At 37.6% G+C, this 22442-nt stretch overlaps 1 protein-coding gene across 1 annotated transcript; it reads right to left on the reverse strand.

Annotated features, from left to right (window-relative positions):
• Positions 1–53: 53 nt before the first annotated feature.
• Positions 54–22293, reverse strand: LOC134652959 (DNA repair protein RAD50-like). The gene is made up of 22 exons (XM_063508202.1): positions 21957–22293; positions 21407–21590; positions 20056–20241; positions 19359–19572; positions 18572–18663; positions 18113–18322; positions 16975–17141; positions 16351–16499; positions 15724–15838; positions 15405–15641; positions 14674–14832; positions 8814–8927; positions 8529–8726; positions 7926–8072; positions 6243–6458; positions 5608–5768; positions 4803–5037; positions 4150–4356; positions 2948–3144; positions 2006–2110; positions 1429–1545; positions 54–391 (listed from the first exon to the last, which is right to left on the reverse strand). Exons 1-22 carry the CDS (start codon positions 22209–22211, stop codon positions 145–147), a joined length of 3912 nt encoding a protein of 1303 aa, XP_063364272.1. The 5' UTR covers positions 22212–22293; the 3' UTR covers positions 54–144.
• Positions 22294–22442: the final 149 nt, after the last annotated feature.

Here is a 22442-nt window from a genome sequence, read left to right on the forward strand (position 1 = left end):
AATAAAACATTAAAAAAATAATACAAAAACTTTTTATTGAAAAAAAGATAACATAAAGTTACACTTATAAACATTAAATAAATGCTTGCAAGGCACTGCCTTCAACAATAGGTTAATAAATGGAATGGTATAACAAACCTAAGCTTAACTGAACCTAATCTTTTTGACTCGCGATTTCCCTTCATCGTTCCTGGAGACCTCGTAGTAATGCGTGACCTTGTCCACATTACCGAGGGACTCTATGAACTCCTTGTCGTGGGTGATGATGATGAACATGAAGTTCTTTTGTCTCATGCGTTCTTGGACTATCTCGCCGAGAGCGGAGCATAGGCTGCGCACGTTTTCGTGGTCCAGGTTCGTTGTGGGTTCATCTAGGGCTAGGATGCCGAACCTGAAAGAATATTAGGTGTTTTTAATAGGTGTCCATTTAACACATTCAGTGCCAGCTCGAGCTACGCGCTACGAGCGTAGCCGATAACACGGGAAAACCGGTATGTAGCGAAAAGCGCCTAAACAGTGAACTTCCCTAGCGAGTCGCTGGCAGTTAATGTTTTAATTTCAACCTTAGCATTCCGATTTAAGGTTCAAATTAGATTGGTCATTCGGAAAACGTTTTGGTGATTCATTTAAAGACGGATTTGGAATATATTTGGATTTGTTGGGAAACCCTTTTAGGGCCACCCCACATCTAGCGTCTTTCGAGCGTCGGCGTCTCGTCGGCGTCTACAACTCTATGGCCCTGCTCGACGCAACGTCGACGCAACTGCGCAGCGACGTCATTTTCCATAGCGCTGACCGACGCCGACGCCTGAAAGACGCCAGATGTGGGGTGGCCCTTAGATTGGTACAACCTGGAAAAGTGTTAGGTATACATATTGAGTTATTTGTTAGTTTGTGCCGGGACAACGCGAGGAAGATGAGTATCAGTCACCACACCTGGTGATGGAGTCCAAAGGTGGCCATAGAAATTACAATATATGTAGGTACCTAAATTACAACTTAATTGATTTTGACCTTGTCACACTCGTCTTGATATGTAAGAAGATGATTGTCGAAAGAAAAGTTCTTTATATCGTAACTAGGTCTTCCAAATTTTCATCAGCTAGTCTGTTCGGAAAGAGAAGAGTCGTGGAATGTATGGGGCCCAATACATTCCACGACTCATCTCTTTCCGCACAGACTCTATGGCGTTATCCGTCCACCTTGTTACGCAGCGCTTTCGAGTCCGTGTTCACTTTCGTTAAGGCTCATTTAGACTGCGAGAACTCGCATGCGAGTTTGATTACATTGCGTCTTTTGATCGGTCGGCTGAATTGATGTAACCTCAATGGTCCGCAATGTATCTTAAATCGTATACGAGTTCGCGCGCCGTCTAAATGAGCCCTTACTCTAGGGGTCTAGGACTTGATGGCCTAAAAGTTGACTCACCTAGAACTAAACGTTTCAGCAAGAGCCAATCTTATAATGAGGCAGGCTAATACTTTTTGTCCGGCACTGCAGCGCCCCCTCATATCGATCTCAACATTGTTCTTACTTTGTACAACTCTGAAACAGTAATTCATAAACGAATTAGATTATATCAAAGATATAATGCTAAATAAATTTTTTTTTAAAGTAAAATACAGATTCGTTAATTCGAATTTGACAGCTGAAGAAGTAGATGGCGCAACCGGACCAGTAACATAATGTTGTGCTAAAGTTTTGAGAATATAATTCGCATAGTTTTATTTGCGAAAAAATTACAGACGGATTGCCTGAAGCTGAATCCGCCCTTGATCCAGTTAACACAAAAGACAGCCGAGCAGCGCCATTTACTTCAGCTGCCAGAATTGCGGCTGTAATATTTTGCATTACATGTCTAAATATTCTGTTGTTTGACAGTCTAGTTTCCACAAAATGTATGGTGCCAGACTACGTCGTCCACTTGAACTGTCAAATTTACATTCTTTAATCATCTTAGTATTCGATATTAAACAATTAGCAAAAAGTTATTCTTATTGCTTACCTATAATCGTATTTACGCCTTTCCATGTCAGCGGACATGCTTGATTCAGTCTTTATCTCTATATAGTCAATATCGTTTCCTCTGTATATCTTCCGCCACATTTCTCTGAAAATTAACTGTCGTTTTATTACCGATGATAAAACCTTGAGTGTTACGAGTAAATTGTGAACCTCATTGCAATGACGTTAAGGTCTAGTTTAAGCTGTGTTTTATATTCTAAATACTAAAATGACCGTTGGATTGGCTAATTTACTACCCAACTTCCAACTTCGTAGTTGGGCGTTTTTTTTTGTTGTCCCAAACACTTTTTAAAAATTTGGGTTTTTTTATGTTATTTCTACTCAGAATCACGAGCTCTTTCTATCCTAATAGGAGAAAAAAAGTGTCCTAAGGTTTTTATTTCCATTCCGTCACCATTTTTCATAGACTTTGTATGGTGGTCGCGAAATGGAAAGATCGAAAAATGTATGGAAATTTTGGGACACTTTTTTTCTCCTATTAGGATAGAAAGAGCTCGTTATTCTGAGTAGAGTAGAAATAACATAAAATAAAAAATCCCAAATTTGAAAAAAAAGTGTTTGGGACAACAAAAAAAAAACGCCCAGTTCATCGTTCCAATTTCGTACTTTTTTTAATACCGCGTCGGTGATGGTAAGTAAGCATCTCTGTGTAGGTGGTAAGCGTTCACCGTGGCCTATGGACGCCTGCAACTACAATTAGAGTGTTAAATGCGTGTCACCGACCCTTTAAAAACCTGTAGCGTAGCCTCTCGGGAAAACCTTGGCAGGGGGCTCATTCCACAGCCGGAGCTTCCGCGGGAGGACATTCTTAAACCGCACAGTGCGCGACTACTAACATGACATATCTTTTTTGGACAAATCGGGGCAATCTGATTGCCATTTTTATAAGTATGAAAACAAGTTATACAGATGGTTTCCATACCTTATGATAAGATTGATGTTCTCCATTTTTTCTCTGTGAAACTCCATGAGGCACTTTTCTAAAGCCACAGAATACTCCTTAATGTCTTTGTCTAACGCTTGAGTCACTTTCATCTCGTAGAACTTTTCCCTGTATTTCTTCTCGACGTCCTTATTTTGCGCCTTCTTCAGTTCTAGCCTATTTTGTTGCAGTCTTTTCTGTAGAAATCAAAAGAATAATGCAATTTATAACACTACACGTTTTTAGGGTTCCGTAGCTAAATGGCAAAAAACGGAACCCTTATAGATTCGTCATGTCTGTCTGTCTGTCCGTCTGTCTGTCCGTCCGTATGTCACAGCCACTTTTCTCCGAAACTATAAGAATTATACTGTTGAAACTTGGTAAGTAGATGTATTCTGTGAACCGCATTAAGATTTTCACACAAAAATAGAAAAAAAAAAAAAAATTTTTGGGGTTCCCCATACTTCGAACTGAAACTAAATTTTTTTTTTCATCAAACCCATACGTGTGGGGTATCTATGGATAGGTCTTCAAAAATGATATTGAGGTTTCTAATATAATTTTTTTCTAAACTGAATAGTTTGCGCGAGAGACACTTCCAAAGTGGTAAAATGTGTGTCCCCCCCCCTGTAACTTCTAAAATAAGAGAATGATAAAACTAAAAAAAATATATGATGTACATTACCATGTAAACTTCCACCGAAAATTGGTTTGAACGAGATCTAGTAAGTAGTTTTTTTTTTTATACGTCATAAATCGCTTAAATACGGAACCCTTCATGGGCGAGTCCGACTCGCACTTGGCCGCTTTTTTGGCTTTTATTAGGGCAGCGGTTCTCAAACTTTTTTGGCGACGGAACCCTTTTGGGAAGCAAAATATTTGACGGAGCCGAACGACGAAAATCGTTCGTCAAATTAAGTGTGGATCAAAGATATAGGAGCGCTGGTTATTGATTTGATTTCGCTTTTTCTCGCGGAGCCCACAGAGGCTTTGTGGGTCCTTAGGGGTCCGCGGAGCACACTTTGAATTAGCCAATTACAATGATGTAGTCATATTATCTCATACAAGTCGACGTTCCACGGGAAAAGATACCTTATGGCGGTGGGCGCTTAAGCTGTTCTTAATGTCGCCTAATGCAGCGCTATGTGACGTATGCGCCATAAGGTACCTTTACCCGTGGAACGTCACATTGTTATACATACCTTAATTTCATTTAATTCTCCTTCAGTAACAGCTTTTTCTCTCAGCAACTGTGTATGTTTATTAATTAAAGGTCCCTTTTCCGAGATCATGTCCACATTGACGCCGCTCATCTTCTCATTGATTTCCGCTAATTCTTTATCACAGCTAGTAATTTCCATTTGGGCTTTCCTCAGCTTGAGATTATCGTCTAAATCACGTTTGTAAGTCTGAAAATATGACAAATTCGTATAATAAGAAATGTATAAAGAAAGATATCACTACATAGTATAAAACAAAGTCGCTTCCCGCTGTCTGTCTGTCCCTTTGTATGCTTAAGATCTTTAAAACTACGCAACAGATATTGATGCGGTTTTTTTTAATAGATAGAGTGATTCAAGAGGAATGTTTATGTATAATTTGTTAATCCGTGCGAATATGTAATAAATAAAACTTTAAAATGTCTATGGGTAGATTACGGGTGCATCAACTGTTTCATGTCGTTGACATAAACGTCATAATTCACTCTTTAAAACCACATGAAGAAATCGGCTTCCTACCCTTTGGATAGAAATTTAAGTGTCGGATTACTGGTTCCCTATCGGTCACTGGTGCTACTACATTACTCCTAATATCCCAAGATTACAATTTACAGTCTAAAAGTCGCGATGGTTACCTCTTGTTTGGCCAATTCATCCTTCAACGAGTCTATTCTTTTAGTAAGAGTGTTTCTGTCTGTCATAATCTGTTTCTGCCGTTCCATCAGCCGGTCGTTTGCCTCTTTAATTTTATCCATTTCGCGTTGAACGTTCTTCTCTTCGTGTTGTTTTATTTCTATTATAATGGTCTTCACTTTATCGAATGAGTTTAAGATTTTCGTGATAAAGCTTCGCTTAGTGTCGATTGCGGTTCTGTAAACGAGAATGATTAATGTTTATTAAAATAAATCATATCAGCCTTTTATCGCCCGCTGCTGAGCATAGGCCTCTCTTCGAAATTAAATTCTCTTAAAATAAATAATACACCGAAAGTTACTTTCATTTATAACTTGTTTAAGCCGCTCACGAATGAAAATTCTGCTAAGACAAATGCAATTTTAATTTGACAGTAAAAAATAAAATTATAGTGGATTGGAAGACTTTTTTATAGGTCTCTGCGGGTAGAGGATCAACCGAGGACACCGAGGTAAATGCGTCTCTTGTGGTAAATGCGTCATTTGAATATATCTTCGAAGCGCAACATATAAATATTATAGCCGTCTGCATTAAAAGTTCAGTGACCACACTTTAAACAGAGAGGGTTGCAATAGTTCTAAAATGTTCCGTTTAGAAGAAATTTTTAAAAGACGCATTTACCTCGGTTGACCTTATACAAAGCATTTAGTAGTAAAAATACCGTATAAACGTTTAAATGTTTTTAGATCTTATAACCAGGGAACAAGATTCAATATAGTACAAAAATATGTACTAGCTTGAACTAACCTATTCTTCTTTACTGTCTCAGTCTTGGCATGTTCCTTCTCTTTCAGTTCTGCTTTAAGCGCTCCGGTGGCGTCTTGTAGCTGCTTAAGTTCTAGGGCATACTTCTCGCTGTTTGCTTGCAATTGCTTTAGGGTTTCTTGCAAATTATGTAACTCTTGAACCTAAAGTAATACAGAAACATAAAAATAACATTCTCAGACTTCAACATTTTGTTTTGTAGTGAGGTGCATAATGCATTGGGTTAACTTGCGAATGGCAAAAAATCTATAAAACAAGAAGCACTTCATACTTTAGCAACTCTTACGCTACTGGCCCCGTAGACAACATGCCAATCGCTAACGCTCCGTAGCGATCGAAACGCAACTGTCACTGTCACATTAATATGGAAGAGTGATAGAGAGACAAAGCGATTCAATGGCGAAGCGCATGCGATTGTCACCTTGGCTACGCCTGCAACGCTTAACAAGGTATCTTTCTTACTGTTGCAGTAGAAAAGTACGGTAAGTAAGGTAGGTACAGTATAAAGTGCTTCAAGCAAGTAGATTTTCAAAATTCCCCCGCTTTCGAAGTTATTTATCCCAATGGGCAATGCTCCTTACTAACTTTATTTCAAAACAACGGAATTCACAGCCTACCTTTTTCTGTATGTTGAGATATTCCTCCTTCAACTTATTCTTGGCCTCGGCCTTGGCCTGCAGTTTCTTGGCGTGCGCGTTCAGCTTCACCTGTGCACTCTTCACTCGCGCTCGGAGCGTGCTGATCTTTTGTCTCAAGTCAGTTTGCTTTGCTGTACCTTCGTCAAGCGTCATATCGGATTCTATGCCGCTACATTGAGCTTTTATGGCTTCCAACTGGAAACAAAAATAAAAGGTTCAAGTAGAATTTAAGACACTTTTATAATTGCTTTGCTTATACTATAATACCTATTCGATTTATAAGAGTGTCTTAGTAGAATGTACGCAGACTTAATAGAATAGAATATGATTTATTTCAGCATAGGTACACAGTTATACAATACATACACAGGAAGAAAGAAAAAACTTATAACTAACTTGTACACTGTCACTACACTGAAAAAGGTGAACACTCAGCATGATGCCGGGTCCTACTGGAGTAGTACCTGACGCTGGTCTTCCGTGAACACCTGTAGGGAGCGTAGTTGCGCGCAGCTACCAGCTAAATACAGTAGAGTTACTAAGATAAATATATTAATTGTATTAATTACGATAATACACAACGAAGCGGCAATGAAGCAGTTGACATCAAATGATAGTATGACTAGCATGGTCTGGAAAATGTAACATCCATACTTAATATTATAAATGCGAAAGTGTGTCTGGCTGACTATATATATAAATACAATACATAAAATAAATAAATAGTCTAAACAGTTACAGTAGGTAAAAATTCGAAATGACTCTATTTTTTGCTTATTGAAATGGCTCGGACACTACTTTTTGCTTTGACAGAAGATAACTTTTTAGTTTAACTTTAAAAGACTGTAAAGAAGTTAGTTGCTTAAAAGGTGGTGGCAGGTTGTTCCAGCATTTTGTGGCGGTATACTTAAAACTGCCACGAAATGCTGCAGTTTTGTGTTTTGGACACATGAGTAGAGTGGATAATAATCTTTGGCGCTGCAAAAACCGGAGCTTCTCATGCAGGTATCGAGGTGCTTGAGACTTGACAATCCCGAACAGTAGGCAAGCAAAGTGAAGAGAGCGCCTAGATTCCATGTTCATTAGGTCGCTTCTGTTAAGATATGGAGTTACGTGAGTTCTTGGTGGTATTATAAAACAATAACGTGCACAAGCATTTTGGACGCTGAATCACTTTCTTTGTGTACGATAAGAGGCAGGGACCTACAACTGTGTCAGCATAATTAAGTTTTGATAGTATCAGTGATTCGCATAGAGTAATTCTCAGTCGAATAATACTTTATAAATGGAATTTATTCGTTTTGTGTGGCTTAGGGCCAGTTGCACCAACCACATTTGACAGACTGATCAACGTCAGCCGGCGCGCCCCGGCGCTTTATTATGAAACTTTCCATACATAAAAATTTTGCGAACTCTTTAACGATACGAACAGTTTGGTGCAACCGACCCTTAGTATACTGATGCAGGCACGCCGTGATGTAGATAAGTGTTAACTGGAAGTGTCCACTGAAAAATGTCAAGTCTATATATTTTTATTACGTATTCAGCTTCACATCGCTTGTTTCGCGCTGCATTCACTTCCAGCTGGCGAGCGGAGCCTACACTTTGTCCATGACTGGCATAGGTATAGAAAATGTATTTAACAAAAAAAGGATACATTACGTTTTTAGTGATACTGTTGACTTCAGTAATCATCTGGTCCATGAGCGGCATGTGGCCCGCGACCTGCTTGGCTGTCTGTAACTTCTGCTCTGGTTCCATCAGCGACATCGATATCTCTTCGACAGACTCCGATATTGTTGAAATGTTCTGAAAAATATAGGTTTAGAGCTAACTACCAAAAGACAGTTCCTTGCCTAGTGGACAGATATATCATTTATAGGCTGATATGTAAGACTGCCATATAAAATAAATTGGTTTTGTACCGAATTTCATTAATGACGGAACGGACTAAATGTTAAATCAATCTACAAAATTTTCTAAACACAATAATTATGATATCAACACATTTGAAAAAAAAAAAAATGAATTATAAACAAGAATAAAATAAATCAATACACCTAATAAAACAAAGTGCCCCGCCACGTCTGTCCGTTTGTGTGTTTGTATGTTCGCGATAAAGTCAAAAACTACTGAACGGATTTTCATGCGGCTTTCACCTATCAATAGAGTGATTCTTAAGGAAGTTTTAGGTGTAGGTATAATTTGTTAACCCGTGCGAAGCCGGGCGGGTCGCTAGTAAGAATTAAATATTACAATACATACCTTATCCACATCACTAAGTCTTTTCTCCAGTTGTGGTATTTCTTTCTCTTTTAACGACTGTATTTTTTCGTTCAAGGATCTCATACTTAGCAGTTCATCTTTCTTGGCAGAGGCTCTTTGCAACTCTTCGGTTATTTTATCCAATTTTGCCGGAACATTCATTACTTGAGTTGTCAGTTGGGATATTAAGTCGGTCACCTGGTAAGAAAGTTACGAGAAGTTAGGTTGATTGAACATTAAATTTAAATAATATTTTATTAAAGTTTTAATTTAAATGAAGCTTACTTCAGATTCCGCATCAAATCCACGGTTACACAAGGGACAACACTTATTATCCTTGAGCTGTCCTTTGTATTTAGTGATGATGTACATTGACGATTGCGCCAAATTTTGATCTTCCTGTAACAAAAATCCACTTTACTACACTGATTTATTATACCAACCTAATAGGGCAAAAATAGCGACTTTTGCTTGTTTTTCAAGATACGAACTTATGAGAAACGGACCACTGTGCCCTTAAGGGGACGGTATATGACGTTTTCGATTTAGAGCTCACTTTGTGCAATCAATTTGTTCAAGAAATGTTTAATAACTGCATTAAATTATACGTAAATTTGTTCACGAAGAAGCCGTGTACCGGCTCTTTACGGCATAATATTTTTTATTTGCTGTAATTCTCTACAAATCGACACTAAAAGTATCCAAAAATCAAAATATGGAGTTCCGTTTGAGCAACACGCATTACAGTTTTGCCTTTAACAGTAATTGAGTTGTTGTGTGATTTTGAAAGCTAAATAACTAAACTAGCAAATTATTATCTACTTATATTTTTACTCACAAATACAACACAGAAATTCAATCCCAAATGTAAACTTTCGTACAATTTCCATACATTGACGACATCACTCAAAATTCTTCTTCGAGTCAGATGGCCGCTGGCCTTGGATCGAAGCAGACGTGTACTTCGTCGTAGCTCGTTTTTGACATTATTTAGACATTTCATCATATACGCATACGAAAATGTATACCAGTAGATAAATTGTATTTCAAAAAATAGGGTAAATAAATTTATTTAAAATTTGATTTGTTGTTATTTACAGGTCGTAACGATCGAAAACAGCAGTAAACTATCCTAAAACAATACGATTACAATTGAATTTAAGTAACTTGTTCCTTCAAAACCCGCTTAAAATGAAAAAAGTTTAAAGACTCGTTTTACTGATTGGGATTGATTTTCATTATGCTGGTATCAATTTTGCGTCATTAAAAAAAAGTATATGACTTCTGTACGTCAATGACATTTGATGTCAATTGTAATCTTGTATTTACGTTAGAGAATATTATATATTCATTTAAATATTACTTACCTATTAATACGAAGCGTAATTCGTTTAATACCTGAAAGTCTTAGTGTCTACACCTACTTTGTTGCCGTTCGTTCCGTCTATATGTGTGCGATTACGTGCTGTTCTCAATAATCAAGAAACAAGCCATAATCTTCAAGAATAAAATAACAGCAAGACCAGCATTTAGTACTAACTAGTTTTTGCGGATTTGGAGACAAGAGATGAAGCTTACAGGCTAATACCGCTGCGGTCTGGTTATTGTTATGTGTATATATCGAGTATTATATAAATTTACTATAAAATAACAATGTTTTATTTCAATGACATTATGTGCGTAGGTATGTATGTTTCGGTGATTATAAGAATTTTGTCCACACAATAATTGTGCAAAGCAGAGACTGCATCATGCTTTCTTTACGGTATAAGCGGTATGGTACCGTTATTATTTATCAATACCGGTTCGTTTTGAAGGTAAAACTATACCGGTTGAAATACAAAGTACGGTACCGGTATAAAATTACAGCAGGGACAACCATTTTTATAGGTGTACAGTCAGCTGCAGAGAAAAGGTACGACCAGATAGATAATTGTATGCAGGGGTGGTACCTTTTCTCTGCAGCTAGCTGTACCTAAACCATCATTGACCGAGCGTTGGCGAAGGTCTCCGTTTCAACTTGGGCAAAAATGCTTTCGTATGTCCGAATTCTTCTCCTTTGCATATCACATTTCTCAACTGTCCGATATAATTATTCTTTTTTTTTTTGAACAATTTAAAATAGGCAGAAATTGTCATAAAGGACTTAAGCGCCAGTAGGGTCTGTGACACTTAAGACCACTGCGATTATTAGGTACTTACTGGCCCCTATTTCACCACGACCACGGTGACAGGTGCGACAGTTGTCGACATCACTGTTGCTGACGTCACAGGCCTCCATAGGCTACGGTAACCGCTTACCATCGGACGGGCGATGTGCTTGTTTGCCACCAACATTTTAATAAATAAATAAATAAACTCCATTATATTGCCACTAAAAAATTCTTATTTTGCGAAGCTAATGACAATTGTCACAAGAAACACGGCAACTGTATCGAAATTGCGACACAGAACTCATTTCCTGTCAAGACTTACCGAAAATTCTTTGAAAAATCTTGTGACAATTGTCACAAGATTTTTTCGCGAGAGAAATGTCTGTTTTATCCGATATAATAAAGTTTTTTTTTTAATAATAGGTACAATGACGGTGGCAAACACGAATACGGCCCGCCCGATGGTAAGCGGTAACTGTATTATTAAATTGTACAACGGGACTTAATCGCGTATCTAAGTTTTAAGATTTACCTCCGACGTTTCGAGGACGGCGTTGTCCCCGTGGTCTCGGAGAAGACTGGCTTAAGTTGACATCAGCATCTTCTAACCGCGCGAGTTTTTCGAACTACCCGCACTTGGTCTTGTTTATCCGCTTGAACGTTTTGCGGTTCCGTTGTACAATTTAATAATGTGTAAAAATCGTGAAAGTTTAAATCAGAGTTAGCGGTAACTGTAGTCCATGGATGCCTATGGCGTCAATAACAGTGATGTTTTTGTCGTACCTGTCACCGTGGTGAAATAGGGGCCAGATTACGCCGCGCCGCGTGGAACGTGAGGTGCATTGGGGTAAATGCATACCATTCACTCAAGGAAAATAATCTCCCTTATAAGATCACTCGTGTGTCTGCCATTTTGTTAAAGCCAATTTTCACCGTAACTACTGGACTAGTTCAATTGAAATTTAGTACACATATGTCAAGTAAGGAAGTAGTAAGTCGGTGATCCGAAGATGAGTAACGTAAATAAATGAACTTTTAACTTTGCGGCGATTTTTGGTATCATGTGACATATCAGATATAATACATAATTATAAGTAGGTGAGCAAAAATGTACCATAACCTAACTCAGAATTGTATCACATAAATACATATACAATAATCTTTAATAGAAAAAAACCGACTTCTCTAACTACTAGCCTAACCCACTTAACGGCGCTTATACTTTATTTGGTAATATGTACCTATACATTTTATGGTAATCATAGTGTTTTTTTAGTTTAAGTATCATAGTGGTTTTCCGGATCAAGATCCGGGTCCGGGTCCGGATCCGAGTCCGGCTCCGAGTCCGAGTACGGGTCCGAGTCCGAAGTCCGGGGCCCAGTCCAAGTCAAAATCGAAATTCAAAATCACTAAACGTGTAGGTACTATGCGTCGTTGAAGAGTTCTGTTCTGATCATCATCAGCAGTTCCACTTCATCAAATCCCACAGTTTTTAATGTAAATGCTTGATTTTCTGATGAAAATATATAAAATTCTATACATATGCCTTTAAAATTTGAGGAGTTCCCTCGATTCCTCATGGATCCCATCATCAGAACCGGGTTTTGACAAAAACGGGACCAATCTGTATGCATATACATACAATCAAAAAAAAATTTTCAAAATCGGTCCAGTAATGACGGAGATATGGAGTAACAAACATAAAAAAAAAATTAAAAAAAAAAAAAAAAACAAATATAAAAAAAAAAAAACCGAATTGATAACCTCCTCCTTTTAGATTTGGAAGTCGGTTAAAAAATAGTTCAACGCCAAAAGATTAATGGAAGACCTATGTCCTATAATAGGTGAGTTGGTCTTAAACAAAAAATATGAAATAAAAATGTGTAACTGTGGAACCCATAGTGAATCCTACTCGTACATGATCGGTTTTTATATTATGTACCTATAAGATATTTTCTACTTTATACTTTATAAGTGTACCTACATAATATTTACTTATAAGCAGTTGTCACGTAAAATATTTGTAGATTTTTTTGGAAGTATGTGTCACATCATCATCATCTTCCTCGCGTTGTCCCGGCATTTTGACACGGCTCATGGGAGCCTGGGGTCCGCTTGGTAATTAATCCCATAAATTGGCGTGGGCACTAATTTTTATGAAAGCGACTGCCATCTGACCTTCCAACCCATAGGGGGTAAACTAGGCTCTTATTGGGATTAGTCCGGTTTTCTCACGATGTTTTCCTTCACCGAAAAGCGACTGGTAAATATCAAATGATATTTCGTACAGTAAGTTCCGAAAAACTCATTGGTACGAGCCGGAATTGCAATTCGCACGCTCTTACCGCTAGGCCTCCAGCGATTTTTTTGAAGTATGTATAGCACAAAAAAAAGACATTTAAGGTAGGTAATTAAAATACGGTATAAACATTATTGGAGAAGACTTGGAGGAAGTGTCATAGGGATCTACATTCGATGCGTGGAAAACAAGTTCTTTTGTCTAATTATAATCCATCGGCAATCACGCGAGCGCATAAAACGAAAATCATTTTTTTTTTCACTCCCTAAAACTCCCTTAACCTAATAACAGTAAAACAAAAAATAAAATATAGAGGGTTACCAACCAGCCAAAGAATTATAAGTAGATATATGCACTTATCCCAACGCACCTCACGTTCTACTCTGCACGGGGTTCATTGCCGCTCCTACCGCCGTAAGTAACTATCAACACCTACATTATCAAGGCTACGATCGAAGATAATCGCTTCAGCACTGAAATAATACCGGTGGAATACCGGTATAATATTTTTTATTTTAATTGTATTAATTTAATAGTGAAACAAAAGGCGAATATACCACATAAAAGTAAATCGGTAAAGATATTAGGGGTACATTAGCCAACACTGTTTCCATATATTTTCAAATTTTATTTTGTCCGCCTTAATTAAATTTTGCACCCTGCCGGAACTTTATTTATTTAAATTCTCATTTAATTGATTTTGAGCCTTATGAAAAGTCGTATAGAGTAGTAAATAAAATTTTACATCTGACTTAATGACATCTGGTTTTATTCGGTTTAACTTTAGAAAACGCGTATCTCGACAAAGCCATAATGTAGAAAATTGTCAACAACCAAATGAATTATTAGAATTTAAATACGTCACGTGTAACATGAACAGACAAGGAAAGCAAGATTAAATGTATTGTTTCTCTTTCTTCTTTCAATGGAACGCTTTTCCTAAAAGGAGGCCACTAAACTCAAAACGCTATCTTAAAAAAAACTTGATGGGTCAGTGACCTGTCCCAGTAAAGTGAGGTGGTGTGCGTGAAGTGCGCTTGTGTGTGAAATGGGGTAAATTGACAGAATCTGAAAATTTACCCACCTCTACCGTCACCTTAATTAGCTGTGACAACATCTCTTGAACTCGCATTCATGACTCGTTTACGTGTACCACGTTGGGCGCCAAATTTCATACTTTGGCGACAACGATACCTCGACCCAACAGATATCATGGTCGCAGTTGCTTCGTGAAGCGCTGGTGGCCTAGCGGTAAAAACGTGCGACTTACAATCCGGAGGACGCGGGTTCTAACCCCGGCTCGTACCAATGAGTTTTTCGGAACTTATGTACGAAATATCATTTGATATTTACCAGTCGCTTTTCGGTGAAGGAAAACATCGTGAGGAAACCGGACTAATCCCATTAAGGGTCTAGTTTACCCTATGGGTTGGAAGGTCAGATGGCAGTCGCATTCGTAAAATCTAGTGCCCACGCCAATTCCTGGGATTAGTTGCCAAGCGGACCCCAGGCTCCCATGAGCCGTGGCAAAATGCCGGGACAACGCGAGGAAGATGATGAGTTGCTTCGTGACAACGTGATGACTGTCTGTTGCTTGAATTTCACGTCGTTAAAAAGTGACGGTTGCTTTATCCCGTGGATAACTCCGTCCATCATACGCCTGCTGGGTTATCTACAAAATTCCATCACGTACCTGCAATTTCTCCACAGTGCTATTTAATTTAGCCAGTGTTGCTTCATAGGACTGGGTACCGCAAGCTTTATACATCTGGTCTTCCGCTTTCGTCAACTCGCTGCGGCGGTCGTTCAGCATCTCTCGGACGTGCTTGCGCTCGGCTTCTTGGCTAGTCACCTGATAATGCAAACAATACTGAATAAGTATCGCCCATTGGCCCAAGACCTGGCGGAGTGGTAAGTTTTTGGCGCGAAACAAAATACACTTCCGTCTCCAATACCTATAATGTTTTTTTAGGGTTCCGTACCCAAAGGGTAAAAACGAGACCCTATTACTTAGATTCCGCTGTCCGTCCGTCTGTCTGACTGTTACCAGGCTGTAACTCATGAACCGTGATAGCTAGAAAGTTGAAATTTTCACAGTTGATGTATTTCTGTTGCCGCTATAACAAATACTAAAAAAAATAAACGTGATTTTGTTGCGTAATGGTACGGAACCCTTCGTGCGCGAGTCCGTCTCGCACTTGGCTGGTTTTTTTTAATAATTGAGTAGGGTAGGGATTCTGTGCGATGGAGAATCTGCCGCCTCGTGACCTAAATCCTAACATTTACGCTTAACGTTTCTAAGCAGGTGCTATCCTCTACTGTTCGCGCACGCATTGCGCGTTGCAGGGTCTGCCATCTAATGCATAAATCAAAAAGTTATACTTGCCATCAATAATTTAATAAAACATGTTTTAGTGGACTCACCTCAATATGTTTTTCCTTCAACTTCTTTTTCATAGATTCCACCTCGGCTGATATATCCAAATCAAATTTTTGTATGGCCATAGTGAAACCATTCTCCGGCATTCGCCCCAACAGTTCTGTGATCGCAGTTCTGTGTTTATTCTTTAAAAGAATCAGCTGTTTTTCCTTCTGTTTCAACGACTCTTCGATTAAATCTCGTTCTTTTAATTTTGCGCTTTGTTTTTGAAGCTTCGTTACCTGAAATATTTGTAGTAATTTTTTAATACGAACTTTATTTTCAATGCATGCATGCTCAAAATACACTGCATCAGTGACATACCTTTTCGTTAAGTTGTTCTAATTCATGTTCATGTTGCTCTATAACTTTTTCGTCATCATTAATTTCTCTTTGGCATTCTTCTGTGTTTAATTCTCGTACTGCCGATTCATATTCTCTACAAATATAAATAATTAATTGGACTACTATTACAATTGTGAAAGTTTTCTGGCAAACAAGGCCAGGAATAGAGGCACTTTAGAGGACTTTTACTTTTTTGTGCTATAATATTTTTTTATACGTTACATTAAATTTGCAACATTTGTAAATTACTTTGTAAGAAAAGATAACCATGATATTATATTATATCCTCTAGTCACCCAACGAAAACCTGCCAAGACAAATGCAACTTTAAAATGTCTGGAAACAAAATTCAAATTGCAATTGCAAGGCCTTTTGTAGGCATTTGGGCAGGGACGTATTTTGATAACTGGCGCCCCGGGCCATCAAGTTTTGCCGCCCCAGAAGTCGAGAAAGAAAAACAAAATCGGCATACGCCGCTCTTTGCGGATTGGCGCCCCGGACCATGGTCCGGATGACCCTAGGGTAAATACCCGCCTGCATTTGGGCGGCTACTGATGGAAATACAAGAAATGTTTGAAAGATACTAAAAAGTAAATGTTTACTTACTCTTCTGCAGTTTTAACTTTTCGTTCCACCGTCTCCAATCGTAGCTTTGATTCATTGGCGTCCATTATCTCTCTTTCAATCTTGACAATGTTATTTCTTACAGTCTTGATTTCTGATTCTTTATTTGATATTTTTTGTTCATGGCGGGACTAAAAAAGATGCTAAATTAAAATACATAATCTAATGTTTTCTTTTTCTGCAATGTGGCGAAATTCTACTACTGTTAGTAGAGAATCAAGCCCATATACACATACAGTGCCTGTATGTATAGGTAGAATCTTGGTGAAACAAATCCAAAATATTGTACCCAACACCTACGTATGTTACCCAATATTCATAAGCAAATAAATCATTAATTCATTTAATATTAAATTTAGTTAACATCGTTACAATATTTAATCCTTAGTCTAAGTACAGACAGAAAAAAAGAATCACTTGGGCGCTCCATTTTAAAGTCATCTGTATTGATTGTATTCAATAGATTTTAAGCCTTTTTAAGATATGGTAATGAGTCATTTTGGCTTGGCCATGATCCTCTGTCGGTTTGGGCATAGTCTACAAATGCAGACTAAAATTTCAGCACATGTACTTAATTATCACATAATAGATATAAAAATTACTTACAAGGGCATCTATACTAGCATTGACTAGTGACTGTAGTTTGTTCTCTTCTGCATCAGCCATAGATTTCAAGTCCTCAAGATCTTTCTGCAGAGATTTGATTTTATCTGTTACTGTGTTGATGGCTGCGTCTGCTTCCTCATTTGATTCTATAGGTTGGATTTCAATGTCTGCAATTGAGATATAAATGTGTTGTTTCATATAAGATGGCATTAGGGCAGTGGTTCCTAACCTTTTCAGTCCCGTCACCCCTATGACTAACTAGGGAACCAGATTTTACCCCTCCTCCCAATGGTAATAAAAAATGAAACGTGTACGTTTGTTGTATTGTTATATTAGGTTAGCTTATTACCCCCGTAAAATACCAGTTTTACCCCCACGGGGGTAATTACCCCCAGGTTAGGAACCCCTGCATTAGGGTATCAGAAATCAAACCAAACCCAAAAAAAGTACGTCATTGTCAGTTTATCAACTAGCCATCTGGCGGTCTAGCATGAATATACTTAATTGAATTCGCGCAAGATGTATGGAGTCGCGCGCGAGAGCGCAACTCATGCTAGACCGCCAGACATCAAAAACCTTCAAGATTCGTCATGTCTGTCTGTCCGTCCGTATGTCACAGCCACTTTTCTCCGAAACTATAAAATAACTATACTGTTGAAACTTGGTAAGTAGATGTATTATGTGAACCGCATTAAGATTTTCACACAAAAATAGAAAAAAAAAACAATAAATTTTGGGGGTTCCCCATACTTAGAACTGAATCTCAAAACATTTTTTTTCATCAAACCCATACGTGTGGGGTATCCATGGATAGGTCTTCAAAAATGATATTGAGGTTTCTAATATCATTTTTTTCTAAACTGAATAGTTTGCGCGAGAGACACTTCCAAAGTGGTAAAATGTAACTTCTAAAATAAGAGAATGATAAAACTAAAAAAAAAAATATGATGTACATTACCATGCAAACTTCCACCGAAAATTGGTTTGAACGAGATCTAGTAAGTAGTTTTTTTTAATACGTCATAAATCGCCTAAATACGGAACCCTTCATGGGCGAGTCCGACTCGCACTTGGCCGCTTTTTATGTCTCTGGGCGCAGCAGGATAAACTTCCAAATGTTAAGATAAGAGAGACTCACCGGCCAATTTTGCAGTTTCCACAATCATGTTGTTCTTTCTATCAATCCGATCCTGGTTTTGGCTTTCCAATAAAATGAGCTTGTTAAACTTGACCTCATTGGACGTTTTTTCATTGGCGATCTTCTCCTCGTCCTTATTGAATGAGAAGTTCTTTTTGTAGGACTCTTCAAGTTCCTTTTCCTTTGCTTTGGCTGTGGTGCCATAACTATCTGCCAATAGGACAAAACAAAATTTGAATAACATCTAGATTTTTCCATGATAACATTGGAGGACACTTAGTAAATGGCATTTTGAAAGGAAAACGGCCCCGGTCAGCGTCAAAAGTGGCCGAATATATCGTATCTGTTGCTATAGAAATAAGGATTACTATCTTTTAGATGCTGACTGTACTAAAGTGATTAGCATTTTCATGAGCTGAATATAAAAGAAAATAAATTTAAGAGACAGTGAAACCATACTTATATTTTCCTGTAACTCTGTGATTGATCCTTCAAAAATATTCTTTATAGATTTTTTCAGCTCCTGTTCTTGTGTTTGGCAATGTTCCAATCTGCAAACAAATATTAACTGTTTTTAGTTTTTATATAGGCCTTTGCCCAGCAGTGGGGCACTGTATAGGTTTATAATCACTACATAGTATAAAACAAAGTCGCTTCCTGCTGTCTGTCTGTATGCTTAGATCTTTAAAACTACGTAACGGATTTTGATGCGGTTTTTTTAAATAGATAGAGTGATTCAAGAGGAAGGTTTATGTATAATTTGTTAACCCGTGCAAGCCGGGGCGGGTCGCTAGTAATAAATAAATCGTCAGGTGACAAGCAAAAGTCACTAATTACTAAAAAATATTTAAACAAAAATCAACCTTCTTTTCGTACTAATATGGTTCACTATGGCTATGAACTAGTGGTACTTAGCAGTGGCGGCGCGTCAAACATATCCATAGGCAAGCCGGGGCTAATTTGGCTTACATATTTCCTTTAGAACTCAGCTCAAACGTCCAAAAACAGGCAAGCCGGTGGGAATCGGCTTTTATGGACGCGCCGCCACTGGTACTTAGTGAGTTTTGCTTGTCACCTGACGAAATAAAATATAAACAAATAGATACCAAGATAAAAAAAATCATAAATTAATTGATAATTTAGTCACAATGCATAATTCAACCAATCACAGAGTGTTATCCCAACATTCTTAGCCATAACTCACACGGGGAGCCTAGAATATGCTAGAAAAAAATGTATTGTGTACCTTGCTTTAATTTTTTCTCTCTTAGATTCAAAAGCAACCAAATTCTTCTGTAGTGTCTCTATTGCTTTTAGTTTCTCCGTGATTGGGTTAAGCTCCTGAGTTATTTTGGACACTTTTAGCTCTGCATCAGAGATACGGCTCTCATCATTGACAACATTTAGTTTCTTCTTGTCTAATTCCTCCTTTTGTTCAGTCAGGTGGGCTACACTTTGTTCTAAAAGTTAAAATACATTAATGTTATTAATGGCAGATAGAAATAAGGTGCAGATGCAATCTTCAAATCAAAATTTGATACATTTTTTAGTGAAATACTATTTAGGAAGAATGCAACTTATATATCTACATAATTAATTAATTAACCATATTATGTATTCCTAACATTTTGGCAGTTTGTATTATTTACTTGTCTCTGCTACTACAAATCTTAACAAACTAGAATTTAACACATTCACTGCCACCCAGCCAAACAAGAAATCTGCGTCAGCCCACAAAAATTTCATCATATAAAGCTGTAGTACCACAATCCCGATTATTTGGTTGTCCGGCCTGGGAATGAAATCATAAAATACCCGATAGTCAGGTTTTCGGCACTGAATCTGTTAAATAGTTTATATAGAATATCTATAGACCTAATATTACTTTTTTCTTCTTACTTAATATTATTAACATTACAATTTTTATTTAGAATTTTACCCACCTAGTAACTTAATAGATGTGGCATACTCCTTCCGGATCTTTCTCAGCCGATCAAAGCAAGTGCTGTATTTATCAGCATCAAATATTTCATCAAATCTTTCCTTGACTTTCTTGCCTTCATCCAGAGGCCAGCTGGCATCTTCTTGGTGGCAGAATATTACTGAATTTAGAATTGCTTTAGAGACGCCTGGAATTAGTATTAAAAATAATGTAGATAATTATTTGTTCACTGTTTTAGCACAACTAAAAGGCCCGAGGCCATTTTGTGGCACTTTAATCTTATCTTGTGTTTTCTTTTATATTATGTATTGTCTTGTTTGTTGGTTACGAATAAATTATATTCTACTCTATTCTAAAACAAGGTAAGCATAAGGATACAGAACTCATATATAAAATGTATGAAGAGGAATTGTCTACCATATAAACTAACCTGAGGTTAATTGTTTTTTTCATCATTATAGACAACACTATAGTCTGTTCTTTTAAGTATCAAAAATATTGTAAACAAATAAAACTTTGTGACCAGCTCAGTGGCCGAATGGTGTAATAATATAGATAGTGTGTCTTCACCAATGGTGTACAATTCATTCTTAGTTTCTAACATAAATGGATTGTTGCAAAACTTGAAAATAAATATATGGCAGGGCAGGACACAGGCAACACAAGGGAAAATTTATGTTCTAAGTTCTTCAGAATTTTAACCATAAAACAAGTGCGAGTCGGACTCGCCCATGAAGGGTTCCGTATTTAGGCGATTTATGACGTATTAAAAAAAAACTACTTGCTAGATCTCGTTCAAACCAATTTTCAGTGGAAGTTTACATGGTAATGTACATCATATATTTTTTTTAGTTTTATCATTCTCTTATTTTAGAAGTTAGGGGGGGGGACACACATTTTACCACTTTGGAAGTGTCTCTCGCGCAAACTATTCAGTTTAGAAAAAAATTATATTAGAAACCTCATTATCATTTTTGAAGACCTATCCATAGATACCCCACACGTATGGGTTTGATGAAAAAAAAAATTTTGAGTTTCAGTTCGAAGTATGGGGAACCCCAAAAATTTATTGTTTTTTTTCTATTTTTGTGTGAAAATCTTAATGCGGTTCACAGAATACATCTACTTACCAAGTTTCAACAGTCTAGTTCTTATAGTTTCGGAGAAAAGTGGCTGTGACATACGGACGGACAGACACACGGACAGACAGACAGACATGACGAATCTATAAGGGTTCCGTTTTTTGCCATTTGGCTACGGAACCCTAAAAAGGTTGTGTTTGCTATGCTTCACCTACACACAAGCATAATCTTAACATAACATATAAGTGCATCTGTATGTGCAAAGCTTACCAAGTTCTACATGCATAACAGAATCCAAGTCAGCGCATCTGGATGATATATCTTTTACTCGTCCCTGTTCATCTATGACTGAGAGAAATGAATCCAACGTTTTAAATACTGGTTTCTTTTTAGCCATGCATGTCACTTTCATGCTTCTACATACCTCTAATATTTTATCATTGGCATTTACTATCTGAAAAAATCATAAATATCATAATATGAGTAATCAGGTACCAAACTAAACAAGTACATACAAGTGGTGGCGGTGCTGGCAGATATCTGGAGTAATTCTAAAGGACTTTACATCACCCTAGGCCCGTAAGTGGGATTTTCTCCCCGCTACGCGAGGAGAAAATATCACTTCCTGGCCAAGACAAGACGTATAACTTTAGACAAACCACGGGCGGTAATTCGTAAAGCCCCAGATCGCATATTTACACCTGCAATCTGGAGCATTCACGAATTCACCTATGTAATGTACTATTATGCAATCTTGACAACATATATTTTATTTTATGGATTTCGTGCCGGTATTAAACGAATACAATTCTAACCTTACCTTAAGTTTTACTTGACCCTGAACTTCAGTCGTTCTGTTAACTTTCGTGTCGTGGACAAAACATTCGTTTCGGCTGCCTGGTGGCATCTGACCCGTGATGGCATATCGAATGCTTTCAATGATCGTAGTTTTTCCACAACCATTTTGTCCAAGGATAAGAGTCAACGGTTTATCGAATGATATCCGTTGTTCATCAGCATCATCCGGCCCAAAACTTCGTATGCCTCGAACAGCTAACGATTTGATTCCTGCCATGAATAGAAGAAAAATAAAGTATAATCTACACGAGGTGGATACAAATGAAGATTGTTTTCGCGCCACCAAGACCGAAATTAAATGAAATAGCACCGACAGACAACAAATCCAAATGAACAATTTTTTTTTCAAATGTTTGATTATAGACAATGTAGAAAATATAATGTCAACACGAGCAGTATTTTCCTATTTAATTTTCTAGAATGGGGTCCTTTTGTATGGTTCGGACCA

The sequence above is a fragment of the Cydia amplana genome, chromosome 12 (genome assembly GCF_948474715.1).
Source record: "Cydia amplana chromosome 12, ilCydAmpl1.1, whole genome shotgun sequence".
Classification (NCBI taxonomy): Eukaryota; Metazoa; Arthropoda; class Insecta; order Lepidoptera; family Tortricidae; genus Cydia; species Cydia amplana.